This window comes from Heterocephalus glaber, unplaced genomic scaffold, assembly GCF_053883595.1.
Source record: "Heterocephalus glaber isolate CG9 unplaced genomic scaffold, H.glaber_assembly_v1.0 deba00000943, whole genome shotgun sequence".
NCBI lineage: Eukaryota > Metazoa > Chordata > Mammalia > Rodentia > Bathyergidae > Heterocephalus > Heterocephalus glaber.
The window spans coordinates 322,255-345,517 of record NW_028258175.1 but is presented as its reverse complement, the minus strand read 5'-3'; the positions used below and the strand labels follow the sequence as shown (position 1 = coordinate 345,517).

Genomic DNA, 23,263 nt, shown 5'->3' with positions numbered 1-23,263 from the left:
AGACTAACTAGGCCAAAGAACAGATAAAACATGTAAGACAATTGTACTAAATCAAAGTGCACTTTTAGATACATTGTCCTCACTGGATTACAATCCTTCCCCCCCTTTTTTCTTTCTTTTTTTCCCATTATCTGTTTTTTATTTCACATGTAGTTTTTCATTAAGAAAAAACATGTGGTGTTTAAGCTTGGGCATCTGAGTTACTTCACTTAACATTACAGTCTCAAGTTGCACCCATTTTCCTACAAATGACTCATGTTTATCCTTCTTTATGGCAGACAGTTGGCATTTTGAAAATTGCTTTTGTCTGTCTTATATTTTGTCTTCCTTTTTCTCTCTTGCTATCTTCCTTTGTGTTTCTTTCATTGTTTGCATTGATATGCTTTGATTCCTTTCTCCTTATATTTTGTGTCTTCTATAATTATTTTCTTAGTTTGTTCCTCTATGATCTAGTGTTGGAAGATTGGTCCCTAGCATGGTAATGTTGGGATGTGGCGGAACTTTTACAAGGTAGGGTCTAGTGAAGTGGTTAGGTCAGAAGAGATTAAGGTAGCTCTCTTGGGACCCTAAGTTAGTTCTCACGAGACTCAGTTGCTATGAAAACAATGAGCAAGACTTTCTGCTTTCCCATCTCACCAGGTGATCTTGCCCTCTCACACATGCTTCCACCATTGTCCAGTTCTCACTATGGATGAGCTGGTGCCTGTCATATGCCCTTAAGCCTCCCAAACTGTGAGCTAAATAAAACTTTTATTTATAATGTACCCACCTGTAGGTATTTTGTTAAAGCAACAGAAAGTGAATATGGTACCCTAAGCTTACATAAAAAGACAGAAGAAGCCAGTGCCTCAGGGAGTCCTCAGAAAAAAGTCAGAATACTGGATTATGTTCCCATCTTTTCCTGCTCTCCCCAGGGAGAAGCTGGGAGTTAGAGCTTCTCACTGATTACATGGAACGATGTAAGGGATAGGTGAATGGCAAGAAAGTATCTTGACTATTTCTACCTCTGGCTAAAATGTGGCTGGTCTCTTGCCAAAGCCTCTCAAAAAGTTTGTGAAATTCTCATAAAGAGAACTATTTTGCCCACTGTTATTGGTGTGTTTGAGGAGGACAAAAAGGAAACAGGGCTCCTTGTTTTGCCATCTTAATTATGTCCCCCAACTCAGCTCAATTTTCCAAGCTGTGACAGCTCATGGGTAAAATAAGTAATATTACCTTATTTTATAGATGCGACACAATTGTACACAAGATGTAAATTGTAATATGTTAAACAGTTGAGATCTCAGGTCAAACTGACTAGTTCAAATTGAACCTCTATGAATTAGTGACTTATAGCCTCTGATTGGTTGATTAGTTAATGTTTGATCTTGAGCTTCTTATTTATAAATAATAATATTTCCCTCAATTAGTTGTTGTGAGGATTGACATATAATCCAAATAAAGTACCTAGAACATAGTGATCAATAAATATTAGCTGGACCACAAGGGACTATAGGCATACCAAAAGGAAAGTAGTTACTAGATGATCCAGTGGCCTCAAAATAATCTCTCTGGATAAGGGTGGGGGGAGGCTACTAGTTACTGAGCGATGCCATGTCTTCCCAGTGATATGGAACAGTAAGTAGGTGATTTCCTAAACCTACACCTTGGATGTTTCAGGTGAAAACTAGAATAAAGATGCAGTAACTCTGCTAGGTTAGTTGATTCCCTGAAGTTCAGTCATGAATATACTTAAAATCCTGATGTAGCTAGGGAAGCAGAAATAGGAAACATTATTAAGTTGTGGTAAAAATCTTATAACTAATCATTATTCCATACTTGAAAAATTGAAGATTTTAAAGATAAATATATTATAATGCATTTTAAAGCACAGTAGTGTACTTTAACTTGTATTTGAAGGGACTCTCTTAAAGACAGATATTTAAAAAGTCTACATGTATTTTTCTCCAATTAAGTCTCTTACTGATAATTTGTGTAATTTCTTCAATTTAATGCTAATTAATTTCTTCCTTTTCTCCAACTACACTTTCTCCCCCTCCTCTCTCTCTCTCTCTCTCTCTCTCTCCCTCTCTCTCTCCCTCTCTCCTCTACACAGAAGAGGCCATTAGCTCTACAGCTCACAATGTTGAACAAAAATTCTTTTTCACAGATCAGAGTTGAGGTTTAACTTTTTTCCGTAATTTTAAAGGAGCAAAAGAGCATTAAACCTTAAAAAAAATTCTTAATAGGGTCTAAACATTTTCCTGGGAAGTGTTACAAAATAAATACTATATGCCAAATCTATGATGAAAATGTATATTTATTCCCTAATAAAAATGAAATTTGCCTGCAGCAAATGACTAATTTTTGTGATATAACACCTTGATTTTAATTGTCTCGATAAACATAAAAACAAATTAATTTCTTACCTAATGTTATAGTATCTTCAGACTTCTTTTCATATTGGTTATTATTTAGGCTTTCTGACATCTTATTTATATTAGTTTCCTAGAATAAAAAAAGAAAATATATTGGGGGAAACATTTAAAGAGCAAAAAATTTTCCTCTGCCTTAAAATCTTTTTAATATGATATGCTTTTTTCTCCAAATTTACAAGAGACAAGGAGCTGAATTTGTGAGAAAAGCAATCCAAGGGGCACAATTTTAAAGAGAAGTTGATGTTCCAGAGAGCAGGTATTCAAGAATGGATGGAGCATTTGTCTGATGAATGTATGAGAGATGCAGATTATAAGACAAATTACACAATATAACTTCAAGAGCTAAGAGAATAGCCCTAGGGCACAAATTTTGATTAGAATATATTATAGCCCATAACTTGGAAAATTATTTATATATATATATTTCTAAGGAAAATTATAAGGTAGGATAACAACACTAAATAAATAAATAAATTTGCAGTACTGAGGGTTGTACAAGGTGTTCCACATTATAGGCAAACATCCTACCAGCCTTAGACTTTTTTTTTCTTTTTAACTTTATTTTGAGACAGGGATCTCACTAAGACATCCAGGATGGCCTTAAATTTGTGATACTCCTGCTTCACTCTCCTGCACAGCAAGGGTTACAGGCATGTGCCACTTTGCTTGGCTGGGATTTTTGTGAATACTGATCTTTTAATAAGAAACCAAAGTTCATAGTCACTTTATGGGTGCTCTTTATGGATACTCCCCAAAATTTTCCCTAAAATATTAATTTTGTATTAGTAAATACCAACCAATGTATTGTATAGAAGTAAAACATTGTCCAATTATCACACAAGAATTGAAAAAAATGAAAATATCAACATATTATCACTACTTTTTCAGGGTGATGATCTCAGTCAATGTTTTATCTCTCCATGGAGATATTTTTGAATTCTTTAATTCCAGGTCAGAATGTATAGGTTAGATTGTACTTCTAAATATCAAACATTACTCATATCTAATAAGGGTCTAGTATCCACAATACAGTTTTTAAAAGTTACAGCTACAAAAGTTACAAACAACTCAATTTAAAAATTGACAAAAGGTTTAAGTAAATATTTGTCCAATGAAAGTATAGAAATGGACAGTAAACACAGAAAAAAGATTTTCCTATCATTAGTCATTAGAGAAATCCAAATTAGAAGCACAGTGAGTCATCACTTCAGACCCACAAAGATGGCTATAATAATAAATGTTGTTGAAGATTTAGAAACTTCACACATTGCTAGTTGGAATGTAAGATGCTACAGTTGCTGTGAAAAAGTTTGGCAATTCTCCAAAAATTTAAACTGGGAATTACAGTATGATCCAGGTTCCACTTCTAGGTATATACTCAAGAGAATTCCAAATATTAATTCACACAAAAACTTACACATGAATGTTCATAGCAGTATTCTTCATAGTGGTTTAACAGTAGAAACAACCCAAATATCCATCAGTTGATGAATGAATAAGCAAAATGTGGTATAACTATATAATGGAATGTTATTTGGAAATAAGAAATGTAGTGATATATGCTACAACAAGGCTGAACCTTGTAAACATTGTAGTAAGTTAGAAAAAGCAAGTCAGAAAATACTGCATATTATATATTTACATGAAATATCTACATTGGCAAATCCATAGAGAAGGAAGTAGATTAGTTAGTGCTTAAGGTTGGAAGGATTGAGGAGGATTGGAGGATTGAGGGACTGTTGCTTAGAAGGTGTGGGGTTGGTTTTTTTGGAGTATGGGGGAGTAAAGAAAATGTTCTAAAATTGATTGTGGTGATGGATACACAACTGAGTGAATATGTAAAGACCACTGAACTGATTACTTTAAATAAGCCAACTGACTAAACCTTAGAAGTTATCAACAAATAATGACAATTATCAAAATAGGGAAATGCATAAACCACAATAGCATTTTACATATCAAGAAAAAGTAAGCAATATTTGAACATTGCCTTTAATTTTTATAATATCTTTATTAAAAAATATTAAAAGCTAGGGCCGGGGATTTAGCTCAGTGGTTCTGGTGCCTGCCTCACAAGCACAAGGTCCTGAGTTCAATTCCTGGTACCAAAAAAAAAAATTAAAAGCTTACATGTGGGAGAACGTATTACGTTAATTACCTTGGAATTCTTATGTTCCAATTCTGGATTAAGTATGCTTTCCAAATAATCAGCTTTTTCTTTCCATGTACTCAGATTTCTATATTCCTTTTTCATTTTTTCCAACCTAAAGACAGCAATCAGTTGTAGATGAAAAATCAAGTGACAGGAAAATATATATGGTATGATTCATAGAAAACAGCATGATCTACTTATTAAAAGTTCTAAAAGAAACAAACCAACAATATATTGTCTAGGGACATAGTTGAAGGAAAGGGACTGATTACAACAAAAATAATGATACTAGTATCCTGGGGTTGGTTAGAGAGAAGGATGTAGTCTCATAAGGACACACAAAACATTTTTTGGTATTAGTGGTGTTATATGTTCTTCACCTGAATCATACATACCTAGACAATGGCTTTATTGTCATAATTTAAGCTATATAAATGTGGAGAGCGAAAGGTTGAAATAACCTTCAGAGACCTCTGAGTCTCTTGAGAACATAATGAATCCTGGATATGCAGCTGGCACAAAAACAAGGATGGTTACTTGTAACGAGAGTGGTTAAATAGAAAGAGTTCGAATGTCTGTAATGCAAGGGAATGTTATTACCGGAGTTGTAAAGATACATTTGACCTTTTCCCTGGAAAATAATTAGTCGCCGAATTATGTACAGAGGAGGGGTTGGGGGTTGTGGAAAAGGTATATAAAGGGCAATAAAGTGGGAAGAGGGGTCTCTCCTCTGCCTCTCTCTCCTTTTTCTTTTCCTCAGAGGTTTTGTTTTTCTTTCATCCTCTCCCCTCCTCTCAGGTACTGTTCGACTAGTGACGGCTGGCACCGTCACAAGTGGCACCCGAACAGGGACCTGAGCACGGAGGACAAGGTGAAGGACGCCGCCGGATTGTGAGCTCGGATAAGTAAGTAGGGGGCGGTGATATAAGGTATAAGGACTACTAGTAGTCGGATGCTGTTTGCTCAGATATTAAAAAGGATGCTTCGGTCCCGTGGAGCTAAGGTAGGGCAACAGCAGTTAGGTCATTTTTTAGAATTTGTGGAGAGAGTCTGCCCATGGTTTCCCGAGGGGGGATCAATTAATTTGGAACTTTGGCTAAAAGTCGGAAAACAATTACAAGATTATTATGATCAGGAAGGGCTCTCCACATATAAACATGTTTCAAAAATTACTGAATTCTGATAGGTCTGACCTCTGTTTGTCCACAGCCACCAGTTTCTGGGGTGATGGTTCCCAGTCACTGCCAGAACTCCTGGAACAATTACACGCCTGATCTCCATCCAGTGTACCCCAGTGAAATGGATACTGTTTCACAACAAAATATTAGCCGTTGCTATGGCAGCTGTTGCTTTGTTGCCATGCAACCATTTCTACTCAGCTATTCTCCATCAACATTAAGCTCCTCTTTGCCTCATTCTACCTAAGCCTCTCCCACAACCCTGGATAAAAACCCAGCACAATAAACTTGGCTCAGACTCTCTCTTGGAATTACTCTAGGAAGTCTTGCCTGGAACCCCCAAATTCAGGCTGGCTGTGTTCTTTTATTGGGTTGCCACTCTTTACATATTCAATATATATTATTCTTAGTATTTTTAATTATATATCTTGGCTGTTATTATATAATATCATTGGTGATTTGGTAGCTTACACAACAGACATCTATTTTTCACAGTTCTAGTGGGTGGGAAGTACAATATCAAGGTGCCAGCAAATCTAGTGTCTGGCAAAGGCACTCTACCTGGTTTCAGATGATACATCTTCTTGTGTCCCCATGTGACAGAGAGGGATGGGTCTCATGGCTCCTCCTCTTTTTATAAGGGCACTAGTAACATTCACAGGAGTCCTACCCCCAAACCTAATTGAACACTACTTAACTACCAAAGGCCCTTGCCTCCAGAAAACTGTTAAAGTGAAGGGCAAACAGGGAGGTTCAAAGATGGGAAGAGGATCTAAGGATAGGGGGAGGGGAGAGGGGAAGTAGAAGTAAAAAGGATAGAGATGTGATATGTACATATACCAGCTCCCCACGATGAATGCTTTCATTATGTATCACAAACGTGTATTACTAAACAACAAATTTTAGAGTAGAGAACAAGGACAGTCACTCCATTAACATTTATCTATCTATACATCTATACATATAGCTTAGCATGTCATGTGTGAAAACTTGGGTTCCATTTCCAGCACTTAAAAAAATGTTAAAAAAGGAATTTAGTTTCTAATCCAAGAAACTTCGAAAGTCTTGTGTAACCTAAATGCATAATTCATAGGAAATAAATGGAAAGGGGAATGTTTCCCAATTAATTTCATGAGGATGATGTGGCCTTGAAAATAAAACTTGTCCTTTCCTAAGGACATTAGCAAAAAAGCAAAATTATAGTCTAATCTCTTTTGTGACTATAACTGTAAACATTGACATAATACAGTTTTAGCACAAAAAATCCAGTAATATAGAATAAAGGTAATGTATTAGGAAAAAGCTAGTTCATCTCAGGAATACAAAGATATTTGGACATTAACAGAAAATATAATTTAACTTATTAAAAGAAAAAACATGACAAAATCCAACATTCATACATGACTTTAAGAAAACCTCTTTAAAAACTAAGACCAGAATGGAATAATATCATTAAGCTGATACAAGATATCCATACACAAAATAGACATATCAATAATGCTCTTGATTGTTAAATATTTGGAGTTCCACTAGGGCCACTATCAATATTATTATCGATATATTATCGATATTGGAGATTCTAGCTAACATCATAAGAAAACAAAATTAGAGAATAAGGTTTGGGAATAAAACAAACTCGCTTTTTACAGATGAAAAGACTGTCTAAATAAATTATCCTCAAATATACTACAAATTGCAAACAAGTTCTTTTAAATATGAAAGTTTAGCAAAACAATATTAAGAGGGAAATTCTGAAAAGATAGTGCCAGTAAGGGTGGTCTACATTTTTAACCTTCTCAAATCCCTCATACAGAGTATCTGGTATCAACCCCAAAAGCCAAGAACATTTATAACAAAGCATGCAGCAAAGTATCCCCAAACACACACCTAAGACCTCCATGGTATTACCATGTATGTGGGGGGAAAGCAGTATACGTAAAAGGGATGCCTGACAGACCTGAGAACAACAGAACCCCCAAATAACTAAAGAAAGCCCTGAAGAGCAGAGGGCCAATTTCAGAATAGCAGTTGAAATGGGAAGGGGTTTGTTCCTTCCAGTAATAGTTGAGCGCAAAATTCACAGTAGACCCTAAACAGACTGTAGATAATGCTCTTGATTGTTAAATATTAGGAGCACTCTTAACCACTGTGAATGCTTAAAACTGATTAAGCAAGACTTTATTTCATGACAGGTTCCCAGAAAATCTTAGAAGTCAATTATATTTTTAACAACAAATGAACACATCAGAGAAATGAGAGATTCCTAAAGCTAGAAAAGCGTTCTAAACCAGTCTCCCACAAACAAATTCACAAAAATAAATTTCACATAAAATGAAACAACAAAGAACTATCAGGGCCAAATTCCAAAAGAAAAACGTTATTAAAAAATGAGAAGTAGGCTGGGGATTTAGCTCAGTGGTTCTGCCACCTGCCTCGCAAGCGCAAGGACCCGAGTTCGATTCCTGGTACCAAAAAACAAACAAACAAACAAACAAAAAATGAGAAGTATAATATTTCTAGATCATAAAAGCATAGAAGACATACACATGTAAAAGAGAAAGGCAAGAGAGAGAAAGGACAGAGAGAAGGAAAGATTCAAGCTTCTACTTTGAAACAGCTATAAAACGTTAAGAAAATGACACAAGACATAAAAAACAAATCAGATTTATAAAAATTCCAAAAATAATTAGAAATAAAAGAAAAATTATTTTAGGGCTGGTGATTGAACAGGGGCATAAAGAGGGGCTTTTGGAGTAGCTAAATTCTTTTAAAATTAAAAAAATATTATGAGTACATGTTTGCAGTACATGAAGTTTACATTCATCTCTGGGAGTAGGAACATGTACATAACAAAGCTTGTTTCTTTTTTTAAATCCCCTTCCCATGTACCTCCCTGCCTCCATCTCTAAATTCCTTTGCCCCATTTCAATTCTTGTTTTTATTATTCTTAGCTCATGTTTATAACATACAGTGTTTACATTTGTTGTATTTGGTACCTGTACATTGCATATCTTAATTCTTCATATTTTCATTTCGTCTCCCCTCACCTCTTGTGCTCAGTCTCCTAGACCTCTCCCATTTGCAAGCGATCTATCACCTTATTTCTTTCATTTGAGCCTTTATTTTGCTCCTTGTTTGTACTTTGTCTTACTCAAATGAGAGATCCCAGACTGCCTCCAGGATTTAGCTATTAGGAATCATGCTGCTATACACATAGGTATGCATGTATCACTGTAATATGATGTCTTTACCTCTGCCTAGAAAGGAAATAGCTGGGCATACAGAATTTCTAATTTTAGTTCTTTGAGAAATCTCAATACTGATTTCCACAGTGATTGTACTAGTTTACATTCCCTCCAACAAAGTAGAAGGGTTCTTTTTTCCCTGCAGCCTTGCCAGCATTCGTTATTCTTTGATTTCTTGATGATTTCTATTCTTTCTGGTGTAAAATGAAATCTTAGTTTTGTTTTAATATGGATTTCTGTAATAGAGATGTTGAACATTTTTTCATGTTTGTTGGTCATTTGTACTACTCTTTTTTTTGGTACCAGGGATTGAACTCGGGTCCTTGCGCTTGTGAGGCAGGTGGCGGAACCACTGAGCTAAATTCCCAGCCCTCTATCATCCTTTTTGAGACCTTCATAACTAATTTCTTAATTTATAACTTCATATATATATATTTGTTTCCTTTTCTGTTTTAGTTTTAGAATATTAGCTTCTTCTTAATCACTGAATTTAAGTTTTCACAAATAATCTTAGGACTAACAATTCAGCTGACTAAAATTGTGGAGGGAAAACAGTTCTTCTATATGAAGAACAATTATATGCTCTGTTTTTCTGTAAATAATTATATTGGCTGGCTTGATAAACATTTTCACAGAAACAAAAAAATGTTTAGAGCCATAGATCACTGCATTTTTATATTTAGAAAGCCAAAAACAAATGTGCATTTCTCCTTTATCAGGACAACTTAAATAGATGTTGGAACATTAAAGCAGGGCAATTCTAAAACATAACAACAATCTAAGGCTTTATGTTTGAAACCCATATTCACAGGCAACTGTAAGCAAAGCACACTTACCTAGTAGACTGAATTCACTTGCCTGGATGTTATCAATCCATTCATTTACAGGTTCATTTGCAACAGGTATATGGGATAAGTATTATTAGCAACACTATCAATTTACTTTAAGTAACCGATCAGTTCCTTTCTTAAGTTTTATTTTGAAGATTGAGCCTTCAGCAGCACAAACACGTGCCATAGAAAGAACAGAGCATTTCCGGGTAAACTTAGAGACTTCTGAGGATGCAGTAATTCTTACTTTCCTCAAAGTTGGGCAACTATTAAAGAAGTCAGGACCTACTGAAGACAAATAACTGGCAAAGGATACTTGACCATGCATGCTCTTGTCTCAAACACAGAAACTGGTCCTGATTGTTGAAGCAATAGGTTTTCACCTTCCTTGTTTTCTGTAAAGATTGTGTTACTCTCTAAAGAAAATAAAGCAACAATAGGCAGAATACCATATTTTGGATAGCTCTATTGTATAATTACTACCCTCAAGGCACAAACCTTGACCAATGTGTTTCCTTATTCAAGGAAAAGATGCTGGATGGGAGAAAAAGTCACTTTAAAATAATTACAGATTGCATCTTTGACCTGTAAAGCTTAGACACACAAAGTATTGAAATCTTTTCTCCCCTTTTTCAATATTAGGAGTCACAAAACTCAGATGCAGCCTGTGGGTACAATACGGGAAGCAGCTCTGGAGCCCCATTCGGGGCTGCTGTGGAGAGTAGGAAGGGTATTTGTAGAGGTGATACATGAAAAATGTATTTGGTCTTCCTCGGCACACAAGTCCTAAAATCCTTGTAATTTCTGGAATAAGTAGAGGGGGAACATGCTAATAAGAACACTGGTGGCTGACAGTTGTTAGGTAGCTTTAGGACAGGATTGGTCACAAGGGAGACCAAGGTATGATTAGAGGTTTGGGACATTTTCAGCTTCACTGTACACCCACTGTGGGTAGGGTAGAGCCCAAATGCCTAACACCACAGGCTGAGCAGAAGAATCAGCTGTAGGTACAAAGACAGGCACAGGAGAAAACTGCATGACCAGAAGTTTAACCAGAGCCACCCAGGACTTTGGTAAAAGCAACTTCTGAGGATATCTTTTTTTTTTTTTTTTTTTTGGTACCAGGGATCAAACTCAGGTCCTTGCACTTGCAAGGCAGGCGGTGGAACCACTGAGCTAAAATCCCGGCCCTTCTGAGGATATCTCTGTTCTGGAGATGCTGTGAACTCTGCTTTCTAGCATGAGAGCCACAAGTCTTCAAAAGAAGCTACTAGTTTTATTTCTAAAGCCTCTAGTTCCTGAGGGTCTGGTTGAGGGGTTGGCTGGCAATCAGACAATTCTGGTTTTGCAGGTAGTTTTCCATTTTCCTTTTATACTAGGTGGATCCCTGTATTCTGCAGGGATCTTGTGGCCAGTTGATAGATATTAGACTGCAATGCCATTCTGCTGGCATAGGGACAGCCACGCATGCACTGGAAGGTCCTGCCACAGTTCTCATATCTTTACAAATCCCATTGAGTACTATGTGAATGCTGCACTTATTGTATTTTTGTTCTTCTTGGCATGAATTTTTATAAAGTGCTCTTTTCGGAAAGAAGACTGAGAAAATGGTCTGCAGGAACCTCCAGGGAGTCCTTCAACTGGACAACAGTAGAAATTCTGTAGGGTTTTCTCATCTTTTCTTTCCTTCTTTTTTTTTTGGTACCAGGGATCGAACTCAGGTCCTTGTGCTTTCGAGGCAGGCTGTGGAACCTCTGAGCTAAATCCCTGGCCCTCTCACCTTTTCTTATTGTTGGGTTTAAGAGGCCATCCTGCAGGCAATGGGTCTTAATGTCTGCTAAGCATCGGGCTGTTGGGCAGGATCTTGCTACAGCCACAGACAGTGCATGGGATGTTGGGCCCATGGTCACAACTCACTCACCAACAGCTGGTTCAGCTCACAAGCCACTGTGGCAGTGGCAGCTCCCTTCTCTGGAGTCCATGGCCACCACCTCCAAGGTTGTATGATTCTGGGAGACTTATTTACTTTTCTCTGTCTTTTTTTTTTTTTTTTTTTGGGTACCAGGGATTGAACTCAGGACCTTGAGCTGGTGAGGCAGGCACTGGAATCACTGAGCTAAATCCCCGGCCACTTTTCTCTGTCTTTACTTGCTGTATTTCAAGCTTATTTTAAAGGAAAGATACTGTTTTCAAAAACATACCCTTGCATATCTAGTATCTAGAGAAGTCCCTCGCACACATAAGATATTAAGTATATGTTTGATGAACAAATAAAATATCAGATTAGAAGATAAAAAGCTAATGTTAAATTAATTTATGAACATGAGTAAAATACATAAACATACTTTTAAATGTTTAGGAGTTTTTTTTCTTTTCTTTGATACTCAGGATCGAACTCAGGACCTTGCACTTGGCAGGCAGGTACAGTGCCCCTGAGCTAAATCCCCAGCCCTGTTCAGGAGTTTTGTTAGATTACGTCAGACCAATGATCTCATTGCATAACTAAAAAGGCTAAACAAAATATGCTTTAAAATTATTTTTGAAAGCATCAGTGAGGATTTACAGATCCAAGATTCCAGACAGAAAGGAAGACCAGATATGTAGAGCCCATCATTTGATGCCATTTTTCTTCAGGATATCTGTGGTAGCCAAGAAGATGCAAAGCTGGGCCAAGCTTTGAGATGTATGTGTAATGAAGAGGGAATAAAAACCAGAGTTCAGGGCTTGCCAAGAATGAGAAGCCATAGTAAATACCCAGTCTTTCAGCTTGAACTCCGTAGGGGTATAAGAGAATAAGTGCCTCTTTAAATGTCATGATGTAATTACTTCGAATGCCCTCTCCAACTGGTCTTAGTCTTGGCACTAGGAATAAGAGTGAACCAGAAAAAGACTAATCTTCACGGGATCTAAAGCCCAGCTTCAAATTATTTTAATCTCAATCTCAACTGCATTAAAGTATCTGGAATTGCCAGTTTCCTAGCCTAGCTGGCTGCTAGATGCAAATGCATACATTCTCTGTAAGAACATGCAGTCAAGAGCCTCAAGTTAGTTTTATAGATTTTCAAGTACAGTGTCTAGCATCTAATATAAACAATGATGTGTAGGGGGCCCTGCCCCCCCCCCGCTGGAAATCTTGAGTGCCTTTTACGGACATATCCGGGCCTGCTACAAATCTACCCGGCAACAAGGAAGTAGCCCCAGTACCCTCCTCTTGCTCCTCCCCTCTAGCCCTACGGTATATATGTTGTAACAGCTTCTGCAATAAACGAGACTTGATCAGAAACCTGTCTTGTCTCCATCTCTCGTGTCCCCTGTCCCCTCTCATCCTCGCTCCCCCTCTAGGGTCTCCGTTGACTTACCCGCGGGCCGGGACAAGTGGCGCCCAACGTGGGGCTCGAGAACGGGGGATCCAGTGAAGGACGCTGCTCAGGGGCCCTAAGATTAAGATTGAGGAACAAAGAGCATACTCGACATAGAAGAGGCTTGCGATTGACGTGGACCTGCCGTCTTTTTGCACCTCGGTAAGTTGAGCAGCGATTATGGGACAGGGCATTAGTCAGCACGAACTGTTTGTGCAAGGTCTCAAGAAGACATTACAGGCACGAGGGGTAAAGGTTACAGTCAAACAATTGCTGAAATTTTTTGATTTTATTAAACATCTCTGTCCCTGGTTCCCTGCTGAGGGAACCATTGACGAAGAGAGATGGAAAAAGGTGGGGGAGGCTCTCCAGGATTATTATGTCACTTGCGGACCCGGGAAGGTCCCGATTGCGGCGTTCTCATATTGGAATTTGATTAATGATATTATTTCCCAAAAAGCAAGGGATCCACTGGTAGCTCAGGCTATACAGGTTGGGGAGGTAGCCCTCCGTAGTGGTGAGGAGCTGACACCCGCTGGTGACACTGACGCAGTTCCCCGGGACGCCAATATGGCGCCGGGACCCAGGCCAGTTAAGGCCACGCCTTCCTCGCCAGACGAGGAAGAGGACTTGATGTCCTTTGACAGTGATGATGATCCCGCCCCCGACGGACATAACGTTCCCTCGGACCAATCCCAAACGGCCGCGATCCCTGCCAAGCCCTATAAGGCAAAGCCTTGCCGGACCCCCGCTTCCTCTTCCTCCATCACTGCCTCTAAGGCAACCCCACCCTCGCGGGAGGTTCCGCCCCTATATCCCTCCCTTCAAGCCTATCGCTGCTTGCCTCCGCCCCCAGATCCACCCCAAAAGGACTCCGGAACTGACGAGTCTGCGGGGGAAGCATTGCGGGGCGGCTCTGGGTGCCCCCCTCCTTATATCCGTCCAGGCCCCAGCACTCCCGCTTTGGCCTATCCTGTTGTTGACCCCCAAAAGGAACTCCGGGACAAAATAGACTTTCTAAAAGAACAGATAAGGTTAGAAAAGGAACATCAAGAACTTATTACCCAGCTTGAGGGCTTAAGAACAGGCAAGGCTCATGGAAATGTCCCTAGAGAGGACACCCATAAGCCACGACTCCCCATTAGAGGGGCGACCCCCAGGGTGCCGTCCGGGTCAAGGGTACCCCTAGAACTTGAGCCCGTGGAAGCCTTCCCTGTCACTGAGACTGTTGACGCACAGGGTCAGGCATGGAGACACCATGGCGGCTTTGATTTTAAGGTTATTAAAGAGCTTAAAACGGCTGCGGCTCAGTACGGGGCCACTGCACCTTACACCATGGCTATTCTAGAATCGGTGGCAGAAAATTGGCTCACCCCAATTGATTGGCAGACTCTGGCCCGTGCCACCCTTGCAGGAGGTGACTACTTATTATGGAAATCTGAGTATGTTGAGAATTGTCGAGAGACCGCTAGACGCAATGCTCAGGCGGGGAATGGTTGGGTGCTTGACATGCTTCTTGGGGAGGGGGCCTACGCCGCTAACGACCAGCAAATGCAATTTGACGTGGGGTTGTATGCCCAGATTCAGACCGCAGCCACTAGGGCCTGGAGGAAACTCCCTTCCAAAGGAGACGTGAGTGCCTCCCTCACTAATATCCGGCAGGGGCCGGACGAGCCGTTTGCGGACTTTGTCCACCGCCTTCTCACGGCGGCAGGCCGGATTTTTGGGAGCGCGGAGACAGGGACAGATTTTGTTAAACAGCTTGCTTTTGAGAACGCCAATGCCGCCTGTCAGGCCGCTATCCGCCCCTATAAAAAGAAAACTGACCTTTCCGGCTACATTCGCCTTTGTTCTGAGATTGGGGCCGCCTACCAACAGGGCCTTGCCATGGCGGCCGCCATGCAAGGCTTCACAGTCAAACAATTCTTACAACGCCACGTCGGCAATAAATGCTTCCGGTGTGGGGCCATCGGCCATTTTGCTAGAGAATGCCCGACCGCTAAAATGCAGGGCCCCGACGCTCCGCCCCCAGGGCCCTGCCCCCGATGCAATCGGGGGAGGCATTGGGCGAGTGAGTGCCGATCCAAGACTGATGCCCAGGGTCGACCCCTCCCCCCTCTCCAGGGTTTGAATTCGGAAAACGGGAAAGGGGGCCAGCCCCGGGCCCCCAATTCCAAACAAATTTACGGGGCGCTCAATTTTGCTCCAATAAACAGCAATCCATTTCAGACCTCGTCAGAGCCACAAAAGGAAGTGCCAGATTGGACCTCAGTGCCACCACCCACACAGTATTAACCCCAGAAATGGGAGTTCAGGCCCTTGCTATGGGAGTCTTTGGACCCTTACCTAAGGAGACCTTTGGCCTCGTAATAGGCCGAAGCAGCAGTACCATAAATGGACTGCTGGTTTACCCAGGAGTGATTGATAGTGACTACTCTGGGGAAATTAAAGTTATGGTTTCTTCCCCCAAAGTTATTAATACCATTCAATCAGACCAAAGGTTTGCCCAATTGTTACTCCTTCCCCTTCTCTCCACCTCTAATAAGGCTCTTAAAAACGCCCGAGGCAGCCAGGGTTTCGGCTCATCTGATGTCTACTGGTCGGAGGTACTTTCAGCACAAAAGCCTCTCATGACCTTGTGGTTAGATGGGAGACAGTTTTCTGGGTTGGTCGACACTGGTGCCGATGTAACTATCATAAAGGGAGAGGATTGGCCTCAGGCGTGGCCATTGAAGGACACCCTCACCCATCTCAAGGGTATAGGGCAGAGTCAAAATCCTAAACAAAGTGCCAAAGATCTGACCTGGAGGGACCAAGATGGTAATCAGGGCACCATTCAACCTTATATCATCTCAGGGTTACCCATTAATTTATGGGGGAGAGACCTATTATCACAAATGGGGATAATTATTTCCAGCCCCAATGAAATTGTCACTATGCAGATGTTTAAAAATGGGTACATTCCAGGAACAGGGCTGGGAAAACACCCTACTAGCCTTACTCACCCCATTGAGCCTGTCCCTCGGCCCCCTCGAACAGGGTTGGGCCATTTTCCATAGGGGTCGCTGACACTCCTGCGGTCCATGCTGAAAAGATCACCTGGCTCTCGGATGATCCAGTGTGGGTCGATCAGTGGCCCCTCTCCAAGGAGAAGTTGTTAGCAGCTCAACAGCTGGTGCAGGAGCAGCTTCATGCTGGCCATATCATTCCTAGCCACTCCCCTTGGAATACTCCCATCTTTGTCATTAAAAAACGGTCGGGAAAATGGAGGCTCTTGCAAGATCTCAGAGCAGTTAATAAAACTATGGTACTCATGGGAGCTTTACAACCCGGTCTTCCCTCACCGGTAGCCATCCCCCTTGGATATTATAAGGTTATTATTGATTTAAAGGATTGTTTTTTCACCATTCCCTTACATCCTGCAGATCAAAAACGCTTCGCTTTTAGCCTCCCGGCGACCAATTTCTGCGCCCCAATGCAGCGCTTTCAATGGCTAGTGCTACCCCAAGGCATGGCCAATAGTCCCACCCTGTGCCAGTCATTTGTAGCCACAGCACTTCAATCCACCCGAGACAATTGGCCTCAAATGTATATTATCCATTACATGGATGATATTCTCGTGGCGGGACAATTGGGAAGTGAGGTTTTGGCTTGTTATGCTGACCTTCGGCGGGCCCTTAAATCTTGTGGCCTCCAGATTGCCCCTGATAAGGTTCAACTAAAAGACCCTTACAGTTACCTCGGATTTCAGATAAAGGGACGTCATATTTCCTCCCAGAAGCTCACCTTGCGGCTGGACGGTCTTAAAACTCTGAATGACTTCCAAAAACTGCTCGGAGATATTAATTGGCTTATGCCCTATTTAAAGCTCACTAAACATGACCTGAAGCCTCTCTATGATACCCTACAAGGTGATAGCCACCCCACTTCGCCTCGGGAGCTCACTGCTGAGGGGCGCAAAGCCATTAGCACGGTAGAACAAGCCATTCAAAATCAGACAATTACCTTTGTAGATTATAACTCTCCTTTACAATATATCGTTTGCAGAACCTCTCTCTCCCCCACCGCTGTCTTTTGGCAAACCGCTCCCCTTTTATGGGTTCATCTCCCAGTTTCCCCTAAGCGGGCCTTTTACCCTTATTATGTTGCAGTTGCAGACCTGATTGTTCTAGGTAGAGACCATGGAAAGATGTACTTTGAAAAGGAACCTGATGTCATTATCCAACCCTACCTTAAAAATCAAATCGATTGGCTTATGCAGACTACCGATTCCTGGCCAATTGCTCTCGCTTCTTATTCAGGATTATTGGACAATCACTATCCTCCCAACAAACTCATTGACTTTGCTAACAGACATGACTTCATTTTCCCAAAGGTCACTTCTTGTTCTCCTCTGCCAGAAGCCCTATCCGTTTTTACAGATGGTTCTTCCACTGGGATGGCTGCCTATGTGTGGGACGATAACATTGCCCAGTTCCAAACCGCCCACTCTTCGGCCCAATTAACCGAGCTGCAGGCAGTTATAGCGGTCTTTTCTACATTCCCTGCCCGAGCTTTTAATCTTTTTACTGACAGTGCTTATATTGCTCAATCTGTCCCCTTATTGGAAACATGTGGATTGATCAAACTTGCTTCTCAGACTGGTGGTCTCTTCCTCCAATTACAAGATTTAATCAGAAAGAGATCCGAATCCTTTTTCATTGGACACCTTCGTGCCCACTCTAACTTACCTGGCCCACTCACACAGGGCAACCGCTTAGCAGACCTAGCTACAAGACCTCAAGTTTTGGCCTGTTCAATAAATACTGATGCCCCCATTCCAATTGACCAGGCACAAAATGCACACCAACTGCATCATCTTAATGCTCACACGCTTCGCCTTATGTATAAGCTTACTAGAGAACAAGCTAGACAAATTGTTAAGGCCTGCCCTACGTGCACTCTACACCTTCCTACACCTCATCTGGGAGTTAATCCTCGTGGCTTGATTCCAAATGCCCTCTGGCAAATGGACATCACGCATTACCCTACATTTGGAAATCTTAAATATATACATGTCAACATTGATACCTATAGTGGATTCATATTTGCCACCCTGCAGTCCGGGGAAGCTACTAAACATGTCATCGCTCATCTCCTCATTGCCTTCTCAGTACTTGGATGTCCACAACAAATTAAAACAGACAATGGTCCCGGCTATACCAGCTCTGGCTTCTCCAACTTTTGCAAACAATTTGAAATAACACATATAACGGGAATCCCATATAATCCTCAAGGACAAGGCATTATAGAAAGGGCTAATCTCACACTCAAAATTACTTTAGACAAAATAAAAAAGGGGGAATGGTACCCTACCAAGGGGTCTCCTAGAAACCTGATATCACATGCACTATTTATTCTTAACTTCTTAAATTTGGATGCCAAAGGTTCATCTGCAGCCAATCGTTTCTGGCAACCAGAGACGCAACGACAATTTGCCTCGGTGATGTGGAAAGACCCCCTGGACCACTCATGGCACGGGCCCGATCCTGTACTTATCTGGGGCCGAGGATCGGTGTGTATTTACTCCAAGGAAATGAAGTCAGCCAGATGGCTCCCAGAACGCCTAGTAAAACAAGTTGATGGGCGTGCTGATGATGCCGATGACCTGACGTTGTCCAATCCTGATCAGTTAACAATGGCGCCCACAATTTCAATTTAAAATGAGCAAGGATATAATTCAGCTTATCTAGTAATGTTTGGGTGCACCCTGATGTTCTACACCATCTTACATGTTTGTCTAGTGTTTGTTGTTTGTGGTCATGTAATTGAGCTCAAAATGTTCTTTTCTCTTTAAGGGATATTCACCCATTGTTACATTGATGATGTTATTTTGTTAAAGATATGCTTTTCTCTTGGATCAAGGTATCACTGGAATTTATTAAAGTGATTTTTAGATGGGAACTCCCTTTGATGAATATAGAAGTGGCCACCCAGAAAATATTGTTCTGGTCTTAATTCCTCAAAGGGACTCCTTAGTGAAATTTATATCATGTGATCTTAGGGAACATCGTCATCATTTAAAGTTTGGACCTCCGGCGCACAATGAAGAGGGAACTCATGAAGGACATCTGGCTGAATGAACGATCCGAAAACAAGAATAGGATGAGCTGGAAATGCCTAGTTCCCCTGATGTTGCTGACCAGGGTATGGGTGGTGTCGCCTTCAGAAGGGTTAGACCACATGAAAAATATATGGATTCAGTTGGCAGGCTCGCTCAACTTGTCTGAGTTTTGTCTAAGTGCTGATGTAAACTTTCATTATATGTTGGGAAGTTGCCTCGTTCCTGTATGTACCCCATTGGAATCATTGCGGCCTTATACTCTGTTTAAAGATATCCCAGGAAAAAATCTCACATATGCAGATAGTTACAATTGGGGATCTGCTACTTGTTGCAGGCCCAAGAATGCTGTCAAATTATATTCACCTAAGGTAATTATGTCTAATAAGACCGAATGTGCTGTATACAGAAATTGTACAACTAAATGTCTGCAAGTTAAACGTTTGGAAAACATGTCCTGCCGTGTTGAACAAGAAATTATGTATAGTAATTGCCATGTCTCTTTGCCAATGGGTTGGTTTTACACTTGTGAAAGGGAAACTTTTAATTACATTCCGGCCAACTTGAGTGACACTCGTTGTTGCTTGAGTCGGTTGGCTGTGATATTACCAGACAGAACTGATTTGATTGTACCTAATCGAATTAGACGGTGGTCGCCGTATACCGCCCCGGGATGTAATGATGATGTGGGTCTATTGACTGATGCAGAAGTGTTAGTCATGATAGGGTCTTTTGTTGCTCTGCCGTCCATCGGGGTGCACGCGGAAGCGGCAGTACGAAGATTAGCCTGTAAAGTGGTAAAAGGATTGAATGCCACCTCCACCGCCCTGGCGTTGATTAATCAAGAATTACAGGAACAAAGACAAGCTATTTTGGATAATCGAGCAGCAATAGATTATTTGTTGCTTTTTCATCACCAGGGCTGTGAAAAAATAAAAAATATGTGTTGTTTTAATTTGACTGACAATGGAGAAAAAATCGATGATACAATAAAACAATTGAAAGACCTGGCTAATAAGGTGCACAATGAGGATGGCGGAGACCTATTTAAATGGTTGACCTCATGGCTACCCAACCTACAATGGGTAAAACAATTGTTTCTTGCCATTGCAATTGTATGTGTTTGTCTGTTATTGTCATGCTGCTGCATACAATGGATACCAATGCTTATACGTAGAAATCGCTTTGATTTTTAGATAAAAGGTTCAGGCTGATATGATTTAAAAGCCTTGTATTCCCCTTTGTATTTTAACCTATGTTAATCTTAGTAACTAAAATGTCCTCGGATAGTTCTGATTTTGTAAGGTTGTGATTTCCCCTGGAGCTATAGTGGAGACAAAGATGTACGTCAAAATCAGCGGTAAATTACTGTCAGGATGTTGGCTGGACATACGCTACATGGGCCGATTCCATCTCTGCCACGGCGTAAAATTCTCGCCCCACCTGGTGAGCGGGCTGGCAAGCCAATGACGGGCAACTGAGCAAGCGTGCCATGCAATGAGAGAGCCCTCGTGTGCCGCCTAAGACAGGTGCCAGAGCCTTGATTCTCTGGTTAACCGATGACGGGTAAGGTGCACGGTGCAGACACGTATGTTGCTCTGACCCAAGACAGGCTCAGCCCCCGCAGGCTTGATTCTCCTGACGCTTTTCTAAAAAATAATTTTAAAAGGGAGGACCTGTAGGGGGCCCTGCCCCCCCCCCGCTGGAAATCTTGAGTGCCTTTTACGGACATATCCGGGCCTGCTACAAATCTACCCGGCAACAAGGAAGTAGCCCCAGTACCCTCCTCTTGCTCCTCCCCTCTAGCCCTACGGTATATATGTTGTAACAGCTTCTGCAATAAACGAGACTTGATCAGAAACCTGTCTTGTCTCCATCTCTCGTGTCCCCTGTCCCCTCTCATCCTCGCTCCCCCTCTAGGGTCTCCGTTGACTTACCCGCGGGCCGGGACAATGATGTACACAAGAATGTAAGATATGATTAAAAACCCAGAGAAAAACAAATAGTAGGAATGGAATTATAAAAGAGCCAAAGTTAGACTTTAAAATACCAATGATTCCTGAGAATGGAATGTTTGTGTCTCCAAAAATTTACATGCTGAAGCCCTATTATCTTATTAATGATACTGGTAGGTAGGAGTTTTGAGAGGTAATTAGGACATGAAAGTAGATCCTTTGTTAATAGAATGAGTGCTCATATTAAAAGAGATGAGAGATAATCTCTCTCTTTTCTCTCTCTCCTCTCTCCCTCCTTTCCTCCCTCCATCCTGTGAGGATACAGTAAGAAGGTCACCATATGTAAACCAGGAAGTGGGCCCTCAGCAAGAACCAAATCAGTCAGCATCTTGATTTTGGACTTAGGTTCCAGAACTGTGAGAAATAAATTTATAAATTTAGCCTATAGTTTAGTCAATGGTAATTTATTTTACTTTTTTGGCAGGCTGAGCTGACTGACACAATGATTAATATGTTCAAGAAATTGGAGAACAAGGCAGGGGATTTTGAGCAGAGAAGTAAAAACTTATACAAATGGAGAGAGAGAGAGAGAAAATAACTAAAAGCAAGACTTTAACAGTAGATTAGAAATAAGAACAAATGAAGCAGAATATAAGAACTCTAGATTTAAGCACATAAAATATCTTGACTGACGAGGATGAAAAATATAGAAAAAAGCATAAGAGATTATGAAATACATTGGAGAGAACAGAGCAAATACTATGCTTTCTCCCTTATAAATGGGCTTTTCCCTCTTTTCTTGCCATAAGACTGATATTTTTAGACTGCTTAAATTTGCTAAGAAATAATTTATGAACCCTTGAAATAGCACTACAATGAATGTTGCTGGAAAAAAAGCAAGCCCTTCTCTCAAAGGAAGGGATTAATCTATGATACAAATAACACTTAAATAAATGAAAACTATTGTGCTATTTACCTTTCCCGGGGATTTTCAAGTTGTACTATAGGTGGCTGGTTGGGGTGTTGTCTGTCAGCTGAATTCTCAACAGTAACAGGCTGTGGTGTGACAATATTTCTGTAAAATCATAATAAAATTAAATGTTGATATTATTTTACGAAAGTGCCCTTCTAAAATCAGTGGTTGCCATTCTCTCTTCCAACCTTCATAGTCAAATCTGTCTTTCAGGTGCCTCAATTTTTTAAAGGTATTAATTCTATGGAACATATTGTATGCCAGGTACTGTATTCAAATGGCTATGTATATTATTTCATTGTTTTCACAGAAAATCTATGATATGAGAATTATGGGCGCCTACTTCACATATAAGAAAACTACAGTTGAAAGGATTAAATAGCCCCACCCAAGAATTTATAGCTGAGAAGTGTATATAACATTTGTATATAAAGCTCATGTTCTTGAACATTAGTCTGTACTGTGCACATATGAGTCTAAAATACAACTTGCCATTTTCCCATTCTCTAAATGTTTTTTCATCATTACTTCCTGGTTCAGGGAATAACAGCACCAAATACATACCCAGTGGTTCATAAATGTAAACAACCTCTTTTTCTCTAGTCCTCTTCCATTTGCAACTAGTCACTTCCTAATTACAGGAGGTATCATTTAAACATTCTAAATATTGCACAAACTGTTTTGTTTCTTTGTTTTGTTGTATTAGAGTTGTCAAGAGGGACAGAACCAGCAATGTGCATGTATAAAGAAATAGGTTTGTTGTAAAGAATGGGCTCATGCAATTATGGAGATTGACAAGTCCCAAGATCCACAGGATGAGCTGGCAAGGCGGAGACTCATCTTCTACTTTGCTCCATTGAGTCTGTTTCTGTGCTAGTACCATGCTGTTTTTATTACAGTTGTTTTGTAATATAACTTCAGGTTTGGGATAATGATATCGCCCCCTTTTGCCCTTTTCACCCATGATTCCTTTTGCTACTCGGGGTTTCTCCCAGTTCCATATGACTTTTAGGATTTTCTCCAGTTCTGTGAAAAATGCTGTTGGAATTTTGAT

At 40.6% G+C, this 23,263-nt stretch overlaps 2 protein-coding genes across 6 annotated transcripts in view; one reads left to right on the top strand and one right to left on the bottom strand.

The window, feature by feature from the left end:
• Catspert (catsper channel auxiliary subunit tau) overlaps nt 1-23,263 on the bottom strand; it is a 122,786-nt gene that overhangs the window by 59,343 nt on the left and 40,180 nt on the right. For all 5 annotated transcript variants that reach the window (XM_021237516.2, XM_021237513.2, XM_021237514.2 and 2 more), the window contains 3 exons: nt 22,213-22,311; nt 4,576-4,681; nt 2,409-2,487 (listed from right to left, as the gene is read on the bottom strand). In XM_021237516.2, coding sequence (XP_021093175.1) covers nt 2,409-2,487; nt 4,576-4,681; nt 22,213-22,311 — 284 coding nt within the window. The remainder of the gene's footprint in view (nt 1-2,408; nt 2,488-4,575; nt 4,682-22,212; nt 22,312-23,263) is intronic.
• On the top strand, nt 12,923-21,142 carry LOC147828607 (uncharacterized). The gene is made up of 2 exons (XM_087208960.1): nt 12,923-13,343; nt 19,225-21,142. Exon 2 carries the CDS (start codon nt 19,266-19,268, stop codon nt 20,475-20,477), a length of 1,212 nt encoding a protein of 403 aa, XP_087065086.1. The 5' UTR covers nt 12,923-13,343; nt 19,225-19,265; the 3' UTR covers nt 20,478-21,142.